Source organism: Lithobates pipiens, unplaced genomic scaffold (genome assembly GCF_037356315.1).
Source record: "Lithobates pipiens isolate NorthernLeopardFrog02 unplaced genomic scaffold, aLitPip1_a1.2 Scaffold_19, whole genome shotgun sequence".
Classification (NCBI taxonomy): domain Eukaryota; kingdom Metazoa; phylum Chordata; class Amphibia; order Anura; family Ranidae; genus Lithobates; species Lithobates pipiens.
Window position 1 is genome coordinate 146,581,478 of NW_027507764.1, and position 27,130 is coordinate 146,608,607.

At 40.9% G+C, this 27,130-nt stretch overlaps 1 protein-coding gene across 2 annotated transcripts in view; it reads right to left on the reverse strand.

Moving 5' to 3' along the window:
• Nucleotides 1–27,130, reverse strand: part of RFTN1 (raftlin, lipid raft linker 1) — a 477,341-nt gene that overhangs the window by 352,523 nt on the left and 97,688 nt on the right. Inside the window, exon 3 of one of the 2 annotated variants that reach the window (XM_077491379.1) lies at nt 8,669–8,824. In XM_077491379.1, coding sequence (XP_077347505.1) covers nt 8,669–8,813 — 145 coding nt within the window. In that variant the 5' untranslated portion in view covers nt 8,814–8,824. Of the gene's footprint in view, nt 1–8,668; nt 8,825–27,130 lie in introns of those variants that run through there. The other variant, XM_077491378.1, reaches the window with a different exon arrangement.

The window sequence follows — 27,130 nt, forward strand, 5'->3', positions numbered from 1 at the left end:
CTTTGTTCTGAGTAACTGTGTGGGCAGTACTTTATCGCCCAAACTGTCACCAAACATGGCATTACCAGCTTGTAAAAAGAAAAAAAAAAATAACACTTTAAGCTAAACTCCAGGCAGATATAGGTGGCAGCTCTGTATTTATTAACATTTCCTTAATTGTAATGCAACAAGTTAAAGTACCTGAATTTGATATCACCATGTACAGCAAAGCCCAGACTGCGAGAGGGTGCAGCAGCACAAGGTGCAAAGAAGCATGCTAATAGAAGAAGAGTGACAAGAGATTCGCTTTTTCGCTTGCTGCATCTCTTCACTTTTCATTTACAGAATGAGGATAAGCAGGACGCCTCTTTATAAAAAATTGGCATAGCTGCTCATCAATCAAAACTGCAGGTAAGTTATTTCAGTATGAATGGGGGAAAATTGCACATTCTCATACTATATTCTCTGCAGATCAAATGTTATTCATAAAAAAAAAAATGGTGTGAATGGGGAAAATACTGAAATATAGCCACTAGTGCTGAGCATCATAGAAAATATATATGTATTTGGTGGATATACTGTGGTATTTTCTCAATTACCACTTTTTAAAAAAAGAATAACATTCAACCTGTACAAAATATAACCTGAGAACATTTTATTCTGCTTCATTTGCACAAAATAAATGTACATCCAGCTTCGATGGACAATCTGCTTTGCTCATTTTGTATAATTACGCCCCTAGGGGTTACTGAACAGCATTGCTGTTCATCCATTGAAACTTCAGGTAAGTTCTTTCTGTATGAATGGGGGGGAAATCACACATTCTCAGGCTATATTCTCTGCAGATCGAATGTTATTCATAAAAAAAGCAGCAGCGTGAATGGGGAAAATACTGTATTATAGCCACTACATAGTGCTGTGCATCATAGAAAATATGTATGTATTTCAGTGCCATCTAATGGATATATTGTTGTATTTTCTCATTGTTTTTATTTTTTTTAAAGAATAACATTTAATCTGTAGAAAATATAGCTTGAGAACATTTGATTTTGCCTCATTTGCACAGAATGAATGTACGGTATGAATGTACGGTACATACAGTTTCCATGGACAATCTGCTATGCTAACTTTTTATAATTCTACCTCTAATGCCACGTACACACGAGTGGACTTTTCCACAGACTAGGTCTGACGGTCTTCCCGACGGACTTTCAGCGGAGTTCCAGCAGCAAAGGTCTGATGAAGCCCACACACGATCGAACTGTCTGCCGGATTCGTTCCGTCGGACCTTTGCTGACGAAAAGTCCGGCCGTGTGTACATAAGGGTTACTGAACTGCAGAAAAGAAAAATATGGTCACCTCCCTTGCCAGTCAGGGCTGTGATATATAGCAGAGCTGTGTAAATCTCAGAAAAGGATGGAAAAAAAATCCATTGACACATAACAGCTCCTTTGCATTTCACCTGTGTATTTAAAACCAAGCTGGTAATATTACAGCCCCACTCCCACCCCCACCATTGCCCCCCTCCATGAATTTTCCATCAAAATAAATAATGCAACCATCAATCCCTTCCCTCATGCCAGGGTACTCGGTGTAATCCTAGACTCTGACCTGTCCTTTCAGCCCCAAAGCCAATCATTGTCAAAAGCTTGTAGACTATCTCCGTAACATCTCTAAAATTCGCCCCTTTTTAAATAATGAAACCACCAACTACTCATTCACTGCCTTGTTATCTCTCGCCTTGACTATTGCAACTGCCTCATCATAGGCCTACCTCCCCATCAGCTATTTCCTCTTCAGTCTATCATGAATGCTGCTGCCAGACTTATCCACCTTACTAACCACTCAGTGTCCGCCACCCCTCTCCACCAATCCCTACACTGGCTCCCGATCGCCCAGCAAATTAAACTCAAAATACTAACCACAACATACAAAGCCATTCACAACTCTTTCCCGAGCTACATCACCAATCTTGTCTCCAAATATCACCCAAACCATCCTCCCCGTTCTTCTCAAGACCTCCTACTCTCAAGCTTCCTTGTCTACAGGATTCTCTAGAGCCTCTCCCATCCTCTGGAACTCTTTACCTCAACCTGTCCAGCTATCTCCTACTCTAGCTGCCTTCAGGCAATCCCTGAAAACTAATTTCTTATCACATCTCCAAATATCTTTTATCAATTCCATCCACTCATTCCTCAGTTACAACCTTTTTTTCCACCTGCCCCACCCTATTAGATTGTAAGCTCTTCTGAGCAGGGCCCTCTTAATCCTCTTGCATTTTATCATATTGTAACTGTATTGTCTTCCTTTTATATTGTAAAGTGCTGCGTAAACTGTTGGCGCTATATAAATCCTGTATAATAATAATATTTAGCTCTGTGTCTGGAGTTAGGCTTTAAATACGAAGCTTAGGTATTGATATTTTTATGTCTGGATTGTCACCAACATTTTTTAAAAATAACCCTCCTGGAGAAATTTTTTTTTACATGATTTTAGAGAAATTTTGGAACCTTGCTATGTCTGTTATATGCAATGTTGCTCCCAATCTTATGATGCCTTTCCAGCTACCAAAAAACCTTACTTTCTATTGATGCGCTAGTAATAATAAATACTTTTTCTACGCTTGCCTTTAGTTCTTGCTGTCAGAGTACACAGAGTTTGAACTCAAGTTTGCACAATATCAAATGGAAGCCTTTTTGTACAAACTACCCGCATGCTATTAGAAAAATTGCCCTGTTTAAAGTAAGTGCACTTTGGCATCCAGCTACTTTGAGAAAATGCGTTTCTGGGCTATTTGCCCCAGAGCCAGAATAATATGTCTTCACCAGATTACACATAATTTTGACACAGTAAATTGGGAAAATGTTATTCTTGTGCGATTGTAGAAAGAAAATGTATGTCGCATTGCTTTCAATGTAGTATTTTAGACCACTAGACCTTCGTATAAGGAAACTGCTTTTTTTTTCCATTACGTCTTAGCATAAATTTGCAAATAAGGAGGATTTCCATCTTTGGCCAACCAGGTAGCAGGTACAATGTGACAATTGGTACTGCTTTTCAGGCACACTGCAGTTAGGGATTTTAACCCAACAATGTAAGCATTGAACTTTTTAGAGTTAACATAGAAGCAATATTATTATTTAAAAGTACTTATTTAGCGCTCTCAATTTACGCAGCGCTTTACATATACATTGTACATTCACATCAGTCCCTACCCTCAAGGAGCTTTCAATCTAAGGTCCCAAACTCACATTTATACACTAGGGCCAATTTACACAGAAGCCAATTAACATCCCAGCATGTCTTTGGAGTGTGGGAGGAAACTGGAGCACCCGGAGAAACCCACGCAGGCACAGGGAGAACATGCAAACTAGACATAATAGACAATAAATTAGTTTTGTTTTGTTCCATTTCGTATTAGCCGTTAATTCGCAATTTCATTTCGGAATTTGTGTCCGAAATTCAATTTGGATCCAATACGAAATACAAATTTTCTTTAGGTTCGCTAACTTTTCGTAACAATTACGAACGTTCGTTATGATGAATTTATCATTATGAGGGGCTCCGACCATCCCTGTGCTGTGCTCATTAAGAGGGGCTCCCACCATCCCTGACTTCCTGGGTTTCATAACAAATAATCGTAATTAACGAAAATTCTTATTTTGTCCGATTCTGAATCTCCCATCCACTACCAGTACCAGTCTCCCACTCCCATATTAAAAAAGGTAATTTTCCCAACCCTCACTCAGCAGCAGAAGAAAACATCTGAATGGTCAACAAAACACCAGTCACATTTCCGTTGTAACGGAATTTGGATCCGAAATTCGTAAACGGAATTTCGTGCAAAATTCGGAAGCATAGAAATTCGTATTTCGGATCCTCCCGAATGTACGAATTTATGGAAATTTGTACGAATTTTTGATTTGTACAAAACGAATCGCACATGTCTAATGCAAACTTCAGGCAGGTAGTGTCGTGGTTGGGATTCGAACCAGAGACTACCCACTGCACAACTGTGCCACCCGCAATAGACATTTAATGAGTTATTAATGGCTTGTGGACCGCCCACCGTACATTCACTGGGGCGGGGCAGTTGCTCTGTGCCAGATCATGTACCTAGTACATAATCTGACACTTCCAGGTTTTGGGCACACGTGGCATTATCCCGTGGTGCCGTTCGATTACACAGGACATTGGCGATCTGCCTATGTAAACAAGGCAGATTGTTGTTCTGTCAAGAGGGGAAGGTATTGATCCTGAGTTTCTGCAAAGCAGGGACACAGATATTTGCCTTCCCCTATTCAAAGCACCTGCCCCACAGTGAGTAAGCACAACCTAGGCATACAAGGTGTGTCTAATTAAATAACGAGACTGTGATCCCACCTAGTAAACAAAGCAGTCAGAACCGGTTATAACTGCATGCGTAGTGGCCTTGAACATGTTTGAACCTGCATGACAAGCAGCAACACTCTATTACGTTCAGTTGATTGTGAGTCGCCATTTAGTTTGGTTGTGTTTTCTGTAGTGTGCTGAAAAAATGCTAAGTTTAAAAGTTGAACAACTTGTCAATTTGAAATTTTTAGTAAAATTTCACAAAACACCAACAGGGTGTTTTCAAATGCTTACTACAGCTTATGGGGATGACGGCCTGTCTCGTGCACATGTGTTCGAGTGGCACAAAAGATTCAGAGAGGGACGTCAGAATGAATTCCCAAAAGTTAAATCAGTGCTTAAAGGGACACGTTTTGAGTCAGTTGATGCTGTAAAGAAGAAAACAGCAGATGTGTTCAAACAGCTGACAGAAAATGATTTTCTCCATGCCTTTGACCAGTGGAAAACAAGACTACAGCAATGTATTAGTGCAAACGGAGAATATATTGAAGGGGACAAACATAAAATTTGTAATACATATAAATAAAGGTGAATTATTTATTCAGTCTCATTATTTAATAAACACACCTTGTACATTTAACCCTTTGATCGCCCCCAAGTGTTAACCCCTTCCCAATGTCAGTACAGTGACATATTTTTTTTAGCACTGATCACTGCATTTGTGTCACTAGTCCCCAAAAAGTGTCAAAAGTGTCAGTTAGGTGTCCGATCTGTCCACCGCAATATCGCAGTCCCGTTATAAGTCACCAAACATCACCATTATTAATAAAAAATAAAAATATCGAATAGTTTGTAGACACTATAACGTTTGCGCAAACCAGTCAATATACGCTTATTGGGATTTATTTACCAAAAGTATGTAGTAGAATACATACTGACTAAAAATGATGAAGAAATTTGATTTTTTAAATTTTTTTATTGGGTATGTTTTGTAGCAGAAAGTAAAAAATATTTTTTTTCGGCCTTCTTTTGTTTATAGCGCAAAAAAAAAAAAAAAAGCAGCAGAGGTAGTCAAATAAGAACCAAAAGAAAGCTCTATTTTTTTGGGGGGGGGGGGGGGGGACAAAAAATGTATTTGTGTACAGTGTCCAACTGTCAGTTGAAGTAACGCAAAAAATGACCTGGTCATTAAGGGGATAAAACTTTCCGGAGCTGATGCGGTTAAGTTGGAGAGGTTTTAATAACCTCTGCACTGTTTTTTTTTTTTTTTTCATGCTTTTTATGTCTGTGCTTTGATTACTAACAGCTTTATATGTTATGCGTGCCAGCACACAGATTTATGGTTTTATTATTAGTTAAATAAACAAGGTCTTATGTTCTGAATGAATGGGTGCCAAATTTGCTTTTCTGTTACTTGTACTTTTGCTCTTTGGAAAACGTAATTCAATTTCTTGCAGCAGATATATTAGGGAGAATCAACAAAGAGTGGAACAGGCATAAAACCTGCACCACTCTTCTAAACTGAGAAACCGGAGCAAATCCTGTTCCATTGTCAACTAGGAGTGGTCTGCTCTGTATTCAATGCTGTTTCCAAGCCAGACACAGTATATGGTGCAGGACTCTCCTGAAGCTTCTTGCTCGGCTCCCTCTGCCTACCCAACCACTCAGCTGACAGCAAGAGGGAAGAGGAAGGCATTCTCTGCCTATATGCAGGCTATGCCCATGCAGTGTGTTCACTTGTCCAACAGAGAGAGGAATATAAGCTGTCTTCCAGGATGTCAGCAGACAGGTTACATCATGTACACCAAGTCCAAACTGGCAGGAATATGGGGCAGTCTTATATATTGAAAACTGCCCAATCCCTTTGTTAAAAGTGAAGCTCATACATATTCTTCTACATATTTTTGGCAAAAAAAATCGCAGTAGGCGTACATTGATCGGTTTGTTATAGTGTTTACAAACTAGGGGATAGATTTAGGGACTATTATTTATTTTTATTGTTTTTACAATTTGCACGGACAGGTACGTAGATTCACGCAGGAGATCTGACCTGCCGCAGTATATCTGCGTAAGCTGGTTGGCTAGTGGTTAAAGTGGCTGTAAAGGCAGAAGGTTTTTTTTTTAATCTTAATACATTTTATGCATTAGAATAAAAAACCTTCAGTGTGCATCAGCCCCCTTAATACTCACCTGAGCCCCATCTGTCTGGGACTCCCCTCCTCATTAGCTGAGACAGCAGCGCAGCACCATTTTTATAGAAAAAAAACTTTAGTATTACTTTAAGCTAAACTGCAAAAAGTGGTCCTATTTCAAAAAAGCTGTCCTCTATCAACTAACTGGCTACTGTAAATACTGCAAAAATCTGTACAGGCGTAACATATAATTATGGATACAGCTTACAAAGTAGATTACATGCTGTCCTGCATTACAATATCAGACTTGTCATAAAAGTGGAGTTGAACTCCAAGCCATCTCCTACAAAAGAAACACATAACTGCAGCCTGCTGAATTGCCTGAACAGGACACATTTGTCTTTTACTGCATTTGTTCTACTAACCACCAAGTGACAATTAAGTACAACTAAAGCCTTCTATATGACAATCTAAACAAGCCCTAGTTACTGTAATATGCACAAGACTCATAACGCAAAGAAAAAACGTCCTCTACCTTAAATGAGTAAAGTACATTAATTATATTGCAGTTTACCAGCATTTATTCTAATCAAAGACCGTCGTTCTACTTTAAAGAGAGTGAGTGTGCCTATAAGCAGTCACACGCCAAAATCAAGGCATCCTGGAAAAATACCATCTCTTTGAAAGACACAGAGCACAGACAGTAAAAAAAAAAAAAGCCTGGACCTTTCAGATGTCACCAGGCTCAGCATGTCTAATAAAGGAATGCATGAATGATGAAACGCAAGAAATATTAATGCTGGAGGCCATTGCTAAATGCGGACATGCAAACAAGGCAATAAGGACAATGGATAATGCAAGTGATTCCTCTTTGACTACCATTACCTAAAAAAAGATTTCAAAAGCAAATTTCTCCATGGCTAGACTTGATTAAAAATAATAATGTAGACCTCATAGAGGATCAATGCATAATGCAATGTGAAACTGGATAAATACAGATATATGTGCGCATAAACTGACAAACTGTAAAAGAATACTCAGTAAGTAACTGGCTGCCAAGGGTTGTTACAGGCTAATGAGGAAGTTATGCAATAAGCTTGAGGCTATGGGCATCAAAAGAAAAAACACTGAATCACAAGAAAATGTGTGTGTCAGTAAATGTTTCTGTTTTTGTGTTGCATCTTTGTCAGTAAATATTTTTTGCAAAGACTTAGGGGTTTATTTACTTAAACTAGAGAGTGCACAATCTGGTGTAGCTGTGCATGGTAGACAATCAGGTTCTAACTGCACCCTGTTCAGTTAAGATTGGACAATAAGGCCTCTTTCACACGGGACGGATTTGTGCTGATCCGCCCGTGAACATCCACTTGCTCAGCGGGGATCGCTCCGCTGGAAGATGACAGGTCCATCTCTGCACACTGCGCAGGGATGGACGTGTCAAAGCGGCGCTCTCTCCTATGGTAGATGGGATGAGGACGGACCGCAGAGTCCGTCGTCACCAGATCCGCAGACAGATGGAAAAGTAGGTTTTTCCTCCGTCGCACTTTTTTGGATAGGAGCGTTTCGGATGTCAGAAGACATGTCACCACTGACACCCGACGCTACATAGAGGTCTATGGAGCATCCGTTCACGTCCGCCTGTCAGTTTTTTAGGCTGACCTGAACGGATGCTCCATAGACCTCTATGTAGCGTCAGATGTCAGCGGTGATATGTCCGCTGACATCCGAAACGCTCCGATCCGAAAAAGTGTGACGCAGGAAAAACCTACTTTTCCATCCGTCTGCGGATCGGATCGTTTGTGTGAAAGAGGCCTAAAACCTGGAAGCTGATTGGTTTCTTTTCAGAACTACACTAAATTATGCACACTCCAGTTTTAGTAAATCAACCCCACAGTCTCTATAGCTTTAAAGTGGAGCTCCAGGCAAACAACTTCTAATTGAAAGCCCTGCTCGCCTATATCTGAATTAGAGTCTGTGTTATAGTATATAAAAAAGGCACCCCCTAAATCCAAGTACTTAATAATGCTATTAGTAAGCTACTGTCATCTTTTTTGGTGCTATCCACAAAAATTATAAATAAACCATGCTTTGAGGTGCTAGTTTAGACCTGTAATAGCTAGTATATGTACTAGTACAATTAACAATGCAATCATAAAAACATCAAAAGATATTTCTTGAAAAATGTATCTACAGTTATATATTTTGGTATCAGACATTCAACTTACCTTCACTGATGGTTGTGAAGTCAACATACCGATATTCATAGGACACATCAATCTTGGTTTCAACATTTGGCCGTTTCAGTGTAGAATATATATTTCCTGGCCTTTTCTCATCAAACTTATCAAACTTATTTAGTCCACAGCCCATTGTAGCAGGTACTGAAAAGATAACAAAGATAAGTAGATTATTATTTCATTGTGAGCATTAAATTGTTTTTTTGTTGTTTTATTTAAGCCTCCATTCACACACATGAGCATTTTGTAGCTTGAAGCTCAAAGTTCCAAAACACTCAACAAGCCAAAGCCCATGATTTTAAATTGTTCCTGCTCACATTTGAGCATTCAGGCAGTTGTAGCTCAAGGTCTAAACCTTAAAGGTACTCAAGATACTTTTGAAGCAGAATGGGGCATTTTTAGTCCCACTGATTTCAACAGAAATGCATGAAAAAATGTGTGTTCAATGCCTTTTTCAGCTGCCCCTGAAAGAGTCTATGGGGCCTAAACCTAGGATCCTGCCCCAAGGAAGCTCCTGTTTGGCACTTCAGATCCAAAAACAACAAACAGGGACCCTCTGAATTTTGATCCATGTATTGCCATCCCTGCTCAACAGAAGTTAATTGTTAGGTTGAATTCTGTCAAACGGGGATGTTGGAAAACTTTTTTTGATCAGTAGCTGCAGTGCACTTTGCAAGCAGAAGAGTCCTGTCAGGATACAGTGTACCAGCGAGGAAGTTTCCTCTATCCACCTCGCTTGTGTTGATGGAGGAATTTTTGTTTTTTTCTACCAGCCCGCTGGCTATTAAAAAAAAAGTAATCTGTGACCACCTTTAGTAGTGAGATGCCTTCTAGTTAAATGTTGCCCCTTGTAAGTATCAGCAGGGTAGAGCAGTTTTCTAGAGGAGGATGGCAGCAGGGTTTGGACAGCTCTTTCTGTGTTGGTATGACATTATCACCATGCCAAGTTAACATCTTCATATCATCTTACAAAAATACCATCCTCCATCTTCCTCTATTGAACATTCTTTAGCTAGGCCAACCCCTAGCGATACAGGAAAGAGTACTAGACCGTGAAACTGTACACAGGTACGCAAATATATTTTTATATTTTTGGCAGCATGTCTACTGATTATTTTAACCATTCTTTGTTATGTTTTAACAGATGTGAAAAACAGCTATGGATGACATCTATGGGAGGGCATCCTATGTAATTTCACAGGCTGCCACCCTAATGGGACAGTTTTAGGCACATCCATCTGATTGCTCTGAAATAAATTTGCATTCTGCAATCTGTTAGTGTCCTAGAATGTCATAGGTCTTGCATTGGATGCCTTTAAGATGCATATTATGGAGCCTGAAGCTCAGTAATGACTTTGCTGTATCACACTGCAGATAAAAGGCACAGTGTGTTATTTTTAAAGAGACTTTGCCATAGGTGTCTGTCATTTACCAATGTTACTTTTTCTGAAAAAGTTTTATTTATTTTTCTTCACAAATGTAGTCGGTAGAAAAGGTTCTACTGCACCCCTGTAATGTATTTATATCCTCTTAGAAGAAGAGGCTTCAATGAATGCTAAAGTAAATAGATAAAACATGAGTTTTGAGAACTCTTCCAAGGTCCTCTGATCTTTTTGTTTAACATATGTGCATTGTGTTGCTATGGATATTTAGGTGATTTTATACCACATTTATTTGCTATATTGCATAGTTCAATTTTAAGCCCATGTTCTGTTTTATGAATCTAAAGCAGCGTACACACGTCCGGACTTTTCGTCAGAAAAGGTCCGACGGTCTTCTCGAAGGACTTTCGATGGACTTCCGAACGAACGGACTTGCCCACAGACGAACGGACTAAAGTGAGTTTGAAAGTCAGTTAGTTTTGAACGTAATGACGCATGACGGGACTAGAAAAGGAAGTTCAATAGCCAGTAGCCAATATCTGCCCTTGCATCGTGTTTGGTCCACCGGACCAGAATACAGGCAAACGGTTTTCCCGATAGGAATTGAGTCCATCGGACTGATTTGAAACATGTTCTATTTCTAGGTCCGTTGGAATTATTTAAAGAAAAATGATCGGACTATCCCACACACGATCGGACTATCCGACAGAATGATTCCGTCGGACCTATTCTACCGGAAAGTCCGGTTGTGTGTACGTGGTATTAGGCTCTCCCCATCGACATGCAAATAAACCAGTCGGACTGGTTTAGGAGCTAAGCAGAGGACAGGATATGATATACAGGAAGTTGGGGGAGGAGCTTAGGATTTTCGAAGAAGTCCGTGGTCAGACAAAAGAGGTTTTTTTTTGGAAGACAAAGAGGCAAGACATGGCTGCTAGAAGCTGGAGGACTTTGGAGAAAGTTGTTGGAGACGTTTCATCAACTGAGAGCCCAAGTTGAGTAACTGTTTAGTTTACTTATTGCATAGACATTGTACGTGCTTATTTTCTCTAGAAAGGATCATTTGCTTTTGCATGTTGTAGGCATATTTTGTGTTGTATTTTATATCCTACAGTTTTATGTGCAGTTTTTCCTGTTTAGTAAAACACATTAATATACCACATAAGTCTAAGCTTCCTTGGCTTTTACCGCAAGAACCTTTAAAAGAGACAAAGCAAAACATTTGGAGGCTCGTCCGGGATTTGTGCTAAAGTTCAACTGAAGCAGACCTGTTTTCTGTGATGTGTCTTGTTGCTTTTTCTGGGGGAAAATTCAGCATACACTGTTTAGGACGAGTAGGGCTGCAGAGGTTTCTGGTGTCCAGGAGGAGAAGGTGTGTACTCTTCCTACCTGGGCCAGTGATAGTCAGTGGATGTCTGTTGCAAAGGAGCTGGCTAGGTATGCTTCTCCTTTGAACAGAGCTTGGGGGGGTGGAGTCTCTGATCTTTCCTCAGATTTTAGTCTCAAAAGTTTTGGGTTCAGTAAGGGAGAGATGCGGGCAGTTGCTGTGTTTGGTTTGCATTTCCTGCATGCTCTACATATTGAATCTGAAAAGAGAAAAAAGGCATAGTTCGACATATACTTACTCAAGGAGCAGCTTGCAGAGGCAACCAAGTATTTGGATAACACTGCAGGCAAGACAACGGATTTAGAATGTAGGGAACTCAAAGCAAAACCGGCAGTGGCTTTAAAGTGTGTTCAAATCACGGCTGGCAGAGCTGAAAATTTGAATGAGGGGGACACAAAGACCTTCAAGGCCCTGCAATGGCTTTGTGAAGGACCTCTCTCCTTTGGACCTCCTTTTCCCGGCCACTCTGCATGGACTTCTGAGACCACTGTTAGCTGGTAAGTCCCTGAATTGCTCCCGTGTGCCCCTGGACTTTGATGTACTGGATTGTGGTCTGCTACTCCCTGCTCGCGGATTGTGCCCTGTGATTCTGGTCTAATGCTAGCCATACACCTGTCGAAAAATCGTTCAAACGACTTTTCGAAAAACAAACACATGGTCCTGAGAGTAAAAAGTTTGCCATCATGTAATTACCAAAATTTGATCGATAAATCATTCAACTGACATAAATTAATATTTTTTTTCGTCTGTTTTGTCACATAAGCAAACCAGTTGGGGCGAGAAATACATTAACCTTTCAATTTATTGTCTGTTCGGCGGAAGTTTTACAAACTTTTTCAGCTCAAAAACGCCACAACCGATTTTCTATGTGTGCCCATTAACTAGACGAAAAACAAATGAACTGTCCAAACTACAGATTTTGTAACGATTTTTCATCTAGTGTATGGCCACCATAAGTCTCTGCTGTACTAGATTGCTGCCCTGTGCCTCTGGACTTATTCCTTGATGTGCCCTATTGCCATCCTGTTATATTTTTGCATGTCCCTTATGGTGTTGGAACCATTGCCCTGTGGCCCTTCCATATCTGACTCCCTGCTTTTTAGCCCTTCAGGGGCCTTAAAATTCCTCTTGCTGTCCATGTGTGTTCTGTTCCAACCACACCTCTGTCACACCCTTGTTTTCAATGTCATTATCCTAAAGTTGGCCGTACAGTAGTAGACTTTTGTTCAAATTTTTTTGTTTAAAGAATGTTCATTCTATTGTGCAATCAGTGGTGGGGATCAAATCTTCGTTAGTTTTCAATGACTATGATGATGAGAAAAATTTGAAGAAGCAGGAGGGAAAATGTTTCTTGAAGGAACAAATTTCTAACAGTGTATGTGGATTCCATTCAGAAAATGTAATTCATTTCTAAAGTGAATGTGTAAACAAAAATAAAAAGTACTTTTGATGATATTTGTCAAGTCATTGAATATACTAAGAATTTCCATACAAATATTTGTACAAACATTTGTTTGAAAATCTGCGCATGGTCACCTTAAAAGTTCATATACCTTTTCCATCAAATGACTTTGACTGCATAGACCATTTTCTTAATAAAGAAAAGGCAATGTCAACTACTGGATAAGTTGTTTGTTATATAAGGCTGCCTGTATTATTATAACTTCAAATGAAAATCTGAACACATTTTAATAGTCGTTCATGCAGAAATTCAAAATCCCTAAAGGTCCACAAACGTTCTCTCACAACTGTAGTTGCTTTGTCCAAGTATGGTGTATATAATGTAATGAATCAGACTAAAACTTCCTTGGAGACAACAGTCAAATGTTGTCACTTCTTAAATTCATTACTATTGAAAAAAAAACAAAAACAAAAAAAAAACAAATCCACAATTGTATAGTTATAGAATGCTGCAGCCAATATGAATTTACAGTCTGCAACTACTGAACCACACCTAAAAGATTCCAGAGCTGGAAGTGTGACTAAAAGTGTTTTGAAAATTAAATAAAAATGTTTCAAATGCATAAATCAGTACAAAGTGAAAGCGACGTGGGATAAACTGTATGTCTGCGCTGAATGTAGTAAAAACTGGTGAACCACAACAGTCAAATGACACTCCATCTAATTATAAACAGCGTTGGATTTGTATGTGAATAATTACAATGCTCAGAGTTTCAAGTGTTCTGATTTCTTCTTATCCACCTACGTGCAGTGCTCATAAAAACAAAAGGATTTCTTTCCTCTCTAACCAATATAGACTTTTATTTTAAGCTGAACTCCAGTCATCCCCCGCCTCCCTTCTCCAGATAACAAGATTTATTATCTTGCAAAGTAAGAATATTTATTTTGTTCCTCAGTTCCCACAGGCATCCACCCCACCCATTAAGAACCTACTTTTTGACACTTAAAGAGGTTGTAACCCCCAAAAAAAAAAAAAAAGCCTGCTCCTTTAAGGCATGACCCTCCCTATGTTGAAATATACCTGGTTGATCCTTCCTGTTCATGTGTCCCGCTGTCTGTGCTGACCACGGTAATCATAGATGCTGTGCCATGATACCGTGGTCAGTTTATGTGCCTTCATCATCCCGCTCTTGGCTGTGAGTCTCTCCCCTGTCCCCCTCCCTATCAGTGTTAGAGCAGCTACCTCCCACTGCTATTCAGCTGCAATAGGCAGCAGCAAAAATACATGTATCTCCTCTGGATTGTACAGTTATTAACTATAGTGTGTGTTTTTTAAACTGAAAAGGCATGTGCAGTCATGTGACATCCCTCTGCTGGCCAGTTGACATCACAGGGGAATCTTAGCCCCTCCTGCTTCTATACATAGCTTGAGGAAGAAGTTTGGAGGTGGACCATGTGACCGCACAACTGTGGTGTGAGGAAAGGTATTTAACCTTTTCATAAAAAAAAGAGGGGGGACCAGTAAAATAACAGTGTGACTTTACAAATACTTTAACAGGTTATTGCATCTCTGCGAGCCTCCATTGTATGGGAGGACATTGAGCGCCATCCCATATATTAGGGGTGGAGAAGGAGAAAGAGGCAAGTAATAATCAAGTATTCCTCTACTCGCCTAGAATCCAATCAAAATTCTTTGCCTTTTTTGTTTTTAGAGTAGGGTGGGATTTGCACCATAGACAGGTTTCTATTGTTGTCTGGGTCCCCCATGGTTGGAATTCCCTTCATTAGGTAGATTTTCCTCTCAAAAAAAAGGACATAGATATCAGTAAAAGAATAGTCCAAGTTATATTTATCTATAACTATAGATTCTTTCATGTAAATGTTCATTTTTTATTAGACATTTCCTCATATGTACTCCTTGGTCCTGTGGTCTAGCCACGTGCCAAAACCCAAGAGCCTGTTCCCACTCCCCTCAAGCTCGAGGAAAAAGGGCCACACACCAATGACATCCTACAATTCCAGTAAACTTTAATGAGCAAACAAAGCAGCGTACAACACATACTGCAGATGTCTCACCTTAGGCCACACACTAACGCATTTCACCTATGATAGGGCTTAATCATAGAGATACGATTAAGCCATGTCATGGGTGAAATGTATTCAAGGTGCAGCCTCAGGTGGGAGGTCTGCTGTGCGTGCTTTGTGCTGTTTTGCTTGCTCATTAAAACTAACTGTATTTTAAAGATGTCATTGAGGTGCTTTTTCCTTGAGCATTATTTTCTTTTCTCTTTAAATCACAGCAAAAAATGGAGGAAAAAATGGAAATCTGCTTCCCCTTAAAATCTTGTAGTCATAGACCTTTGCTGACTTTAAACACATCTGGGCCTGTATATAATTGGTAAACTAAATAAGATGTGTTTTTTTAATTAAAAAAATGAACATCTTATAAAAATGCATAAACCAGTTTAAATGCTTTCCTCAGAAGCATGAAGGACAAGAGATAAAGCCTACGTGAAGGTCAGAAAGTGTAGCAAATTTCCTTCTCGAGTTCTGAAGTAACTGTATAGGGCTTCTGAAAAATTACCATTATCACTGTTTTGTTATGGGATTTATATTATCATAACCATAAAATTTTGCACTTTTTACACACATAAGCTTATTTATTACATTCAGGCAAATCATTCAAATGTGTAAATGTAACCTTTCATCATTTCACCCTTTTTCCTTGTTTCTGTTATCCTCTGAGAGCTCTACCCAGGATATTCATAGGATCTGCCAGCTCATTTTCTGGCTAGTGTGTGATATGCCAGTCTAGAGGTACAAGACCTTGCATTATTAATTAAATCAGCGAAAGCACCTTAAAAGGGCCTGGCCAACACACTGGCAGAAGAAACTCCTGCTTTGGGCACTATATTAAAGAGGCTGCAACTGAGGTGGAAGACTCGCCACACAGATTACACAGAGAGATATTTTCCAGGTGAAATCTGTATGATATATTTTGACAGTCTGGTAATGCGCTGGGGCTCAGTAGTGCAGACTGCAGATCCTATATGAATGGAGCCTGCAAACAGGTTGCAGGGTTCATGCACAAATTACTGCTTAAGTGAAAATCAAAGTATTTCCTTTAACCTGGACATGATGTCAGCTCCAAAAAATCTGAAATGGCAATATATAATATATATATATAGATATATAACAACTCCTTCCCTCCCTTCATTTATATTTTGCTATTTTTCTTCTGGTGTGAACCTTCTTAATTTTTGTCCACCAAAATCGTACAAAATGTAAAAAGTCTTTATTTCAGAGTTATAAGCAACCATATTTCCCAGATGGAAAATTGACAAATTTTATGTATCACAATGTTAATAAAAATATCACCATTCCAAGCTATATGGGGCTAAATCATACAGGTTCAACAAAGCCCCATTCAGTTTTCCATGAACCAAAAAGTGGCTGCTACAGTGACTATACTTGCAGTTATGTAAGAATGATTTGTTGTAAAGGCAGGTGTGGGGAGGTGCCACAGAATCTTATCTCAGCATGAAGGCCGGCCATACATGGTTTGAATCTCGGCTGGTTCAGCGGGAACTGGCCGGGATTCAAGCCGTTAATGGGCAGGCTGCATGTACAAAGTCGATCGATCAATCATCTTGGGTACAACCAGCCTGCCGGATTCTCTTGCGATTATCGCTGTCTTCTTCAGACACAGGCTCCTTCTCCCGCCAGGAGCAGACAATTGCTGGGCAGGAGGGATTCCCTGTCACCACTGTCTGTGTTCATGGAGGAACTGTGCACATTTTTTTCCTGGACTTGTGGTTGCAGGAAGGAAATTTGCACTGTGTATTGCCTGCCCAACTCTGCTGAAGCTGAATTCAAACCAGGAACAATGTTGGGCTAATTTGGGGGCAAGGGGAATACATTAAAGTGGTTGTAAAGTAAAATTTACCAAATATTACCTTATTTCTCTGCACTCAAGTGACTCCTCACTGCTCCCTCTCCCGATTTGACAGCTACAGCGGGAGGGCCTGAGAATTCCCTGCTGACATCAGTCGAGAGGAGGGGAAGAAAGGAGGAGAGAGCTGAGACATCAGCCGGGAAGGAGGGGAGGAGAGCAGCAAGAAGTCACGTGAGTGCCAAGCCGTGGTCTGAAATAAGGTAGTAATGGACATACTTTTTTACAAAGAACATATAGTGGTGCATAGGACATTTTCTAACTGAGGGGATTGTGTGTACTTTACACAGTTACTTCAGAAGCGGGGGTGGGCACTGGTAAGAGCTGACAGGCAGGGAGGGAGGGAAGAGAGGACAGAGGGGAGCTGTGGTGACATTTGGTTGGGATCTTCTCCCTGCACCCATTGTCACTATTCAAAAAGAATGTGGCCATTTGTGGCTCTGCCCACACGGCTGTGTCATTCATTTACAGAGTCCTGTGGATCAATTAACTACAACTATCATCAACCTGAAAGCTTGTAGTTCTCAATGAACTACCAGGGCATTGATGAGCACTCTAGGTAGTTAAATGAGCTTTCTGTCATTCAGTAGCTACCTGCCCACATCTGAGGTACAGGCAGACAGCTACACAGACAGTCAGCAGGAGCCTGGCATTACACCCATGATCTGCTGATTGTGGGTGCAATGCTTTAAAAAAATAAAAATAAAAATGAATGCTAATTTTAACTACAAAAAATTTTGCATTTTTTTCATTTTTTTAATTTGAATTTATGCTTTAAGGCAGGGGTCAGCACGATCTACCAGTAGATCGTGACCAGGTGACTGGTAGATCATGAACTAGGCTTGATGACCCACCAACGCAGAGCATCAACCAGAGTGCAATGCAGAGGGACTACTTGTAAAGTTGGAGCTGTAGTAGGGAGCAAGAGCCACATAAGCCAATGCCTCCTTTGTAGTGATGGATCCTGTACCATGCGGAGTGATACCAACTGCACTTCACCGCTTATCCCAGCTAGCAGTCTCCAGAGTGGTGCCAGCAGCAGGAAAGAAGAGATTTTGCACCAGGCATAAGAGTACAGGGCTGCTTTCACACTGATGTACTGCGGTTTACCCTGCAGGGTTGCTGCACTTAGCCATAGACTTCTATGATATGTTGTGGGTTTGGTGCACTTTCTGAATGTAGGGGTTTTGGTGCACTTTCAGAATGTGCCACACCTGCAGGATATAATAAAAGTCTATGGCAAAGCACGTGATCCAAATGTGTTTGACAGGTGGTGACGGGGCCAAATGCTGCCTCCTCACCACCTGATTTAAAACCATGATTGCCGTGCAATGCACGCAATTGCATCACGGTAGTACGGCAATTAGAGGTTTAAATCTGGTGTGAGGAGGCAACACTGTGCCTAGTCATCTTTGATCTCTCCAATGCTGTTCAGGTAGATCTTCACCTCTTTATGGTTGACTAACCCTGCTTTAAGGTTTATAACATTAAAATTCCAATACCAGACCAGTTGGGGGAATATAGTTTTACTTGCAGAACATGATGCTGGACATGATTGTCATACAGTATGTCCTGGGGTCTCCTGATGTAAAAGGGGGACTCTGATGTGAAGGTGGCACTATGGACTCTGAAGTGAACAGTTACATCCATTCAGTGCCTCTGATCAGAGTAAATATTTGATCAAGCCTTTTTAAACCACTTCCACTGCAACAAGCAATCTTGCAATATCTAACATCAGCTTTAGCAGAACTTATTTCTATTTTCTAACCCAGGGTTTCCCAGATATTTCATTGTCCTAATCATGGTCATATGTTGTCATTAGCTGTAAAGCCATGTAGATTACTTTTGGGCTTAGTTCACACCTATGCAGGTGCGACAGTGTATGTGCATTTTTGCACAATTTCGTACATCGCTTTTAGGGCAGCTCATTAATTTCAATGGGTTGTCCTATGCATGAAAATTGAATAAATAGAAGTGTATGACCTGTTTTTAAAAATCACACTAAAACATGTGGCATGGTTAGCAATGTGCACTGGGGTGTCATTAAGAATTAATGACACTGTTACAACCCTGCAAAATGATGTGCTTTTTTTGTGTTGCGATTTTGTTTGCATTCCCACATTGCACGAATGTGAGTTATTATTATTATTATTATGGATTTATATAGCACCAACAGTTTGTGCAGTGCTTTTCAATTTAAAGGGAGACAGTGCAGTTACAATACAATAAGGGTTAAGAGGCTTTATGGGTAATGTTAATGTTTACAAATTGGCAACCTATAAAATTGCTGAAGACAAATGAAATAACAGACGTAATCACAGACTGCTTGCAGAAATGTATGCAAAATAATATAGCACCCTTAGCCCTTGTACACACGGTCGGAGATTCCGACGGAATGTGTCCTATCGGACCGTTTTGTCGGATAATCCGACTGTGTGTGGTCTCCATCGGACTGTTTCTGTCGGAGTATCCGACGGACCAAGTTTTCCAACTTGTCCGTAAAATTTTCAGACAAAATGCTCCAAACGGACATACTCTAATCATGTGTAGCCTACTCCGACGGACAAAGTGCCACGCATGCTCAGATCAAATTCCTAGACCAAAGCTATTGGCTACTAGCCTGAATGTAGTCCCGTCGTAATGAAATAACATCATCACGTTATGTACAATCGGATTTTCCGACAACTTTGTCTGACCGTGTGTATGCAACAGTTTTGGACAAAATCCGTTGGACAAAATCCGTCGGACAAAATCCAATGGATTTGGTTGTCAGAATGTCCGACCGTGTGTACAAGGGCTTAGACATAACAGATCCCAAATGAGTATATGGTAGTTCAGCCTAAGTACATTGGACCTAAATACGTAATAGCCACTGTTCCAAATCAAGCAAGAGCTGCTTCCTTTGGACAGCAAGTAGAAGATTCTGCCTGCCACGTAGCCCACATTTTCTGAATTATTGGGGTAATTTCTGTGACCATAGATCAGTTTCTTATATGAGAGCCTTTTATTAATCTCCAGTTTCCATTGTTGTAAGGTAAGTACACTAGCTTGGGTCCACACCTCATCTATCAGCGTCTTGGTAGTAAACGATACCTCATGCAAAAAGGTTAGCAGATAAATGTTAAATTCTAAAGACCTAGGAGAACTCAGCAGGCATAGCCAAGGGTCTAATTGTACCAGGGAAACCATAACATCATTCAAAATGTCTTGCTTCCGGTAAGCCTTTATCTGTGGTCAGGACCAGAGCAGGTGGAAAAAGCAGCCAGAGGCCATTTGACATGCAGGTCATAATGAGTTATTAAATGGTTTATACCTTAATACCCGAATTGGCATCAAATAGGTACAATGAAGTATAAGCAAATGGGGGAGCTTATCAGTAGGTTTTTTTAGAGAGACTAACAGTGGATGGTTTGAACCTCTTTCCTAGGTCTCGTCATCAAAGAGACACAAATCAGCCTCCCGCAAAATCTTGACAGTATCATTTTTTTGTTGTATTGGCTGTAAATTAAGCCCCATACACACTATCAGTTTTTCTGCTGAGTTTTTCCTTCAGATTTACCAAAACCATATAATATGAGGTCAAACCTTAGGAGTTTCAATTTATATGCAATCAGGCAGGCCCTTCCACTATATGGTTTTGGTAAATATGAAGGAAAAAATCAGCAGAAAATCTGATCTTATAGTCCTGCACAACACTTTTTCTATAAAGCACTAAAATATAATTTCCTCTGTGTGCTGCTGCCGCTGTTTGTTGCTACATTGTATCTGCTTCCTGTATGAACCCTACTGGTACCTCCATGTATGGTACTCTATCATTAACTCTTTTGGGACATCAGACAAACACCTAACTGCACTTTTATATGATATACATATTTACTGTGTAACCTGCTAAAGGTTTTGTAATTATGTTCTGTCTCCATGGCTTTCACATTGTATAGCCAGGAAAATCTTTACTATTTTCTGGTTCAGCTTTACTACTTCCTGGATAATTTTGCCGCTAATGGGAAACAGGGGATGACACTGATTCCTTGGACTTGATTTACTAAAGAAAATATGTACAGGCAACAGTGGCCATGTGAATGAGCCCTAAGCCCTCATTCACACACAGAGCTTTAATAAATAACACTATACAGTTTTATATTTTAGGTTTATCAGGGCTTTTGTTGTTAAGTTATGTTGTGGTTGTGTTTGTGTTCAGCAGTTGTGGTGCAGTATTTCAATAAAAAATCCCCCTTGGAATTAAAAAAAAGTCCCCCAAAATTCAGGAGTCAGTAGGATTGCCTCTTGAAAGCTTGGCAGCCATTGCTCTACCACCACCGCCAATCGTTTTTAAGAGACACCATTGCCGCCCTTGTGAAGGAGTCCTCAGGTTGGGTTTATACTGCCGCATGGAGTGGCTCAAGGCAGGGGTCTGGTGCATCCCTGTTCACTGTTTCAGGTGTTATTTCAGTCATAATTTTTGGCTGAATTTGGGTCTGAAAAAGACCTGAAGACTCACAGGACTCCTGTGCAATTTGCTCCGGAGCCGCTCCGGAGATGTGTGAACTAGTTTTCACAGAGAGCCGGTCACAATGTCTTGACATGCGCATTGGATGTGGAGAAACTCGCATCCAATTCTCAATAGTGTGGATTGGAGGTCACAAAGTTCATGTCTATGCATCTCCTTGTGGAGCAGCTCACCAGGTTCATAGGGTCCACAACCTACAAGTCCACTTGTGATGTAGCATTAACATCCAAGGCTCTACAGCTCTATCCCTTTTATCAATAAATAGATCACAATACAAGCACAGCATTCTGGACTTAGAGGCCTTATTTTCATCCTTTGTTGCATTTTAGTGCTGCTTATATTCTTTGCATGCAGTCCAGCAATGATTCCATGTCAGTTCTCAGGGCGGGTATCCTGATGGTGACAACAGTGGGCCACACTTGTGTTTGTATGTTGAAACGACCACCTGTAGTCTCCATCAGAAGTCAGTGTGACAAGAGCACAATTAGAAGTGAGGGCCAGAGCAATCAGTTATCACCTCATAACAGGAATTTCCAGAACAAGAATCTGCAAGTTTATGCAAACCCATAATCAATAACATTATGACTCTTTCTTAAAACATCACTGCACTTTAGTGACTTTCACAATGTAGTCTAGGATGTACCATCTTTTACTTTTAGCATAGTAGGGACATTTTCCTGATGTTTTTCAGAATTTTGTGGTTGGTGTTACATTTATAACTTTCTTCCCTTTGAATGTTAGAACACCTGTTGATGCTGCATTGTCTGCGCATACACTTTATAACATTTTTCTTTGCTTTCCTTTTAATTGCAGCTTCATCTGTGCTCTGCTACAACTAGATTATACTAAGGATACATTCACATCGGCAATTAAGGCCGTCCAGCATGCATCAGCTGATGTCACAAGGGGGGCAGTGCCAACAGGTGATGTCGCTGGGTAGCCCCCGACCCTTAGCTTTTCAAGAACTGTCAGATGATGGGGTAGACAGACAGCGGGAGCCTTTGGCGTGTGCGGAGCTTTTTTGTTTTCAGGTCGGCGGGCGTCGTGGTTGACAATGGAGCTACAACATTGTTTTTGTTATTTTAATAACATCTCAGTGTTTTTGACACTTTTTTGATGAATAAGTAGGGGTACAATGTACCCCTACTCATTCACATGGATAGGCGGGATCTGGTGGCCTCCTTAAAGGGGGCTTTCATATTACCATAAGGCCCCTGCCAGCAGACCCTCACAACCACCATCCAGGGTTGTGGAGAGGAGGCCCTTGTTCTCATCAACATGGGAACAAAGTGCTTTGGGGTGGGGGGCAGATCCCCCTCCGCCCCAAAGCACCCATGCCATGTTGAGGGCATGTGGCCTGGTATGGTTTGGGGGGTGCTCAATCATCTCCCCCCTCCCTTTCCTGGCCTGCCAGGCTGCATGCTCAGAAAAGGGTCTGGTATGGATTTTGGGGGGACTCCATAACATTTTTTTTTTTGGCGTAGGGGTTCCACTAAAAATCTCTACCAGGTATATGGGTCAAAACTGATCAAATGATGCGTTCCCTTAGAAGGCAATCAGGCTGGAATTTGCATCTGAATCGGACCACAGTGCTCAGAAAACGCACAGGACTCTTTTTTAATTCATGGCAAACTCGCACTGTTGCATATATATGTAAACCAGCTCCAAAGAAAGCCGGTTTAATTCATATGTCATGTGTTGGTTATTATCAATCATGTATCAACAGTGAGTTGAAGCCAGGGTCTTTCGGGATGTCTAACTTTGTGAACTAAATAGACTCAGTTCACAAAGGTAACACATCAAGACAAAGATACATATTTTTGTTTTAAGTTATTTTTAGTTAAGTCCAATAAAATTTGAAAATTACAGTAAATTGGCTAAAGTAAATGTTTTTAGATGTTTTTGGCCTAGAGTTCTTTTACCACTGTTTCATTTGTCACTTTTTCTTTAACTGGTTTTTGGTCTATAATAAAATAATAACATTAGTTAGGTTGTATTAAATTGTGATATGGTTTTGTCCTTGGTTAGATCCTTTTATCTTTAGGGCCCATTCATGGTGTGCTGCCCTGCATCATGCATTAACATGCATTTCACAAGGCTAGCCCATTTATTTAAATGGTTGCACAACTTGTGACAACTTACAAAAATATTGTGCATGCAGAATTTCCAAAGCACACTGCCCCAAAACACACATTAATATATTGCCACTTGCGCTTTGACCCATGTCCGCCAACAAGATGCATTCTGAATGACACCAAATCACACGAACACACGTAAGGTGTATTACCACTAATGCATTACTGCAACGCGATAATGTGAATGTGCCATTAGAGTTCTGTATTCAAGACCAGTTAAACCAGTGGTTCTCAACTCCTGTCCTTGGGACCCACTAAGAGGCCAGGTTTGCAAGATAACTGAAATACAGCACAGGTGATATAATTTGCTGTTCATTGATTGCAATATTCTAGTCTGCATCTCCCCAAGGTAATACTTAAAATCTGGCCTGTTAGTGGGTCCTGAGGACAGGAGTTGAAAACCACTGGGTTAAACAAACTTTCACCAAAATATCTGATACATTTTTCCACCCACAGTATCTGAAACCACGTTATGCTGGGGATGTATGCAGGATATTGCATTAAAGCGTTTGTTACCCCAACACTTCATATTCCTGATATGTGCCTGCTGTACCATCTACTTGTATGAAAAAGTCTCTTGTTCTCTTTGTAATATCTCCATTGTGTGAAATCTCTGGTGTTCCTGACAGTCCCCTTGCTTTCCTATTAAAATCTGACCACACTAAACAGGAGGGCACCCTGTGGTCAGTTCTCTAGCTGTGCTCTCCTCCAATGATCAAACTTGTCCTGACAGGCCCTCCTGTATAGCCATTTACTGGGAAGATCAGTGTACTGCTGCTTCCCCCCCCCCCCCCCACACCTTATAAGCAGCTGAGAATAGAGGGAATGTGATCATTTATATAAAAAAAGGGAAAAAAATATTTATAATTTTTTTTTCGATCTACAAAAAATGTTTTGCCGTTTACAATCACTTTAAGAACATAAATACAATATCTCCAAGCTCTTGTTTGCAATGGCTACACTCTAGCGTACATTCAAGCTTCAGCCCTGCAAGGGTTGATAGTGCTGTTTGTACATGTCATTCTGACTGAGCACTCATCAGATACAGCGAAATGCAGGAGAGGAGAGAAGAAAAGAGAGAGGGAGAGTAATTTCAGCTGGGAACATTGTAATTTGCCATAGTTGAAAATCAGTGAAACTGTTAAAATAATCACTGCTGGTGCAGGCTCTGCATGCTCCAGCACACGCTTTCAGCATTTTCTCGAAAAAGCAGAGCCGACACTGGAAACAGTATTTCCTTTCAGCTCAAAATGATTTCCATAAAATGTTTTAGTAAATTCAATGACACTAGTGTCCCAAAAAAAAATAAAAAATTCATTGCCTTTTTACGGTCATTATTTTTCTTTTGAGTTATTGAGATGTTACTGATTCTATACACAAATATCAATTGCTATTTTTTCATAGAGAGTAATCACAATTCTGTTTCAAGAAATGTGAATAGTTGTATTTTCCTGCATTTATTACAAGATGCAATATAAAGATTTATTTGTATTCACTGTGTCAGTATACATTACTAAAGATGTTTGCCATCAGCACACCCAAACACTTGCACAAAGTAGTTTTAAAGATCACATATAAGCAACATTTTGGAGCCACTAAGGGAACTCCTACATCAGACAAAGATAATCACTTTACTAAGCGTTCCATAGGTGAAACATCGCTAAAGCATGGTTAGATTTTCGCTCCAAGGTTCATATGGAAATTCAGAAAAATCGTTTGTCAGAACATTCTTGACTAGGGTAGCTCAGAAGTGTCCATACTACTGCTACATTGCCACTTATACCTCTAAGCCCCATTCCCTATTAAAACACACGACACTAGTTGGAGTTAAATGGCCATCTTGACTAGGGATGAGCTTCGTGTTCGAGTCGAACGTACGTTCGACTCGAACATTGGCTGTTCGGCCATTCGGCGAATTCCGAACGTTTGGGCCGTTCGCGTCAAAATTCGAGTGACGCGCGCGGACCACAATGCACTGCGGTGGCGCAGTGCATTGCTGCCCCATGATTGGCCAAACATGCACTGTGACCCCGCATGCTTGGCCAATCGCAGCGCCGGCAGCGAGGAGAGCCATGATTGGCCACAGGCATCCTGCCTGTGGCCAATCATAGCTCAGGCTGTGTAGTGCACGCCCCACACTATATAAGGCCGCCTTTGAGGCGGCCTCGTGTAGTGTGTTACTTAGCATCTGAAGCAGTGGGTGTTCTGTGTACCTTCAACACAGTACACACCGATCGTTTTTGGCTGATTTCCTATCTTGCTGCTGTGTAGTGGTTGTTGTCTGTGCCCTGACTGCAGTATACACCACTATATTCACCTCACCTATATAGCTAGTGATCTAGCTTTAACCACTTAACAACTGCCCATTGCCGATTAACGGCTTCAGGGCGGTTGTTTAACTCTGAGAGGCCGTTAATTAACGGCCTCCCAGAATTCTGCTCTCGCGTGCCCCGAGGTGCGCGCACTCGAGAGCATCCGTGACCTGTGGACCCCGGCGCATCACGGATCACGGTAAACGGCCGCTCATAGCGGCTGTTTACCACGTGATTGCTCCGTCAAATGACGGAGTGATCACTTGGAAACAAACCGGCGTCATGTTATGACGCCGGTTCCTCCCTCCCCTCTCTGTACCGATCGGTACAGCGGAGGGGAAAGAGATCGGTGTCAGCAGCGATGTGGGCTGCATCTGCAGTGCCCACATCGCTGCTCACCGAATTTAACCCCTCAATTCCCTGCCTATACTCTGCAATACCAGTGCATACTCTGCAGTACCCCCCATTACTCTGCAGTAACCCCCATTACTCTGCAGTACCCCCCAATACTCTGCAGTACCCGCCATTACTCTGCAGTACCCGCCATTACTCTGCAGTACCCCCAATACTCTGCAGTACCCTGCCATCACTCTGTAGTACCCCCCAATACTCTGCAGTACCCTGCTATTACTCTGTAGTACCCCGCCAATACCCCGCCAATACTCTGTAATACCCTGCCATAAATTGCCATACCCAGCCATACTCAGAGATACCCAGCCATACTCGGTGATACCCTGAAATACCCAGCCATAGACGCCCCCCACCCCTCACCGCCCTCCGGTGCTTCTACCAACTCGCCAGTACGATCAAAGCCAGAATCTTTTTTTTATTTTTTATTTCAGGCTTCCCAGCCTAGAGGTGAGATGTGGGGTCATATTGGCCCCCCAGATTTCACTGTAAAGAGGACCTGTCACCCCATATTCCTATTACAAGGGATGTTTACATTTCTTGTAATAGGAATAAAAGTGATCAAAAATATATTTTTGGGGAAAAAAATGTCAAACTAAAATAAATAAAGTAAAATGAACAATAAAAAAATAAAATAAAAATTAAAGCGCCCATGTCCCCATGTGCTCGCATGTGCCACACATGTGAGGTATCGCCGAGAACGTTAGAGCGAGAGCAATAATTCTAGTCCTAGACCTCCTCTGCAACTCAAAACATGTAACCAGTAAAAAAAAATTTAAAGCGTCGCCTATGGGGATTTTTTAAGTAGCGACGTTTGGCGCCATTCCACGGGCATGTGCAATTTTGAAGAGTGACATGTTTGATATCTATTTACTCAGCATAACTTCATCTTTCACTTTATGCAAACATTGGGCTAACTTTACTGTTTTTTTTGTTTGTTTTTTAAGCACAAAACTGTTTTCTCCC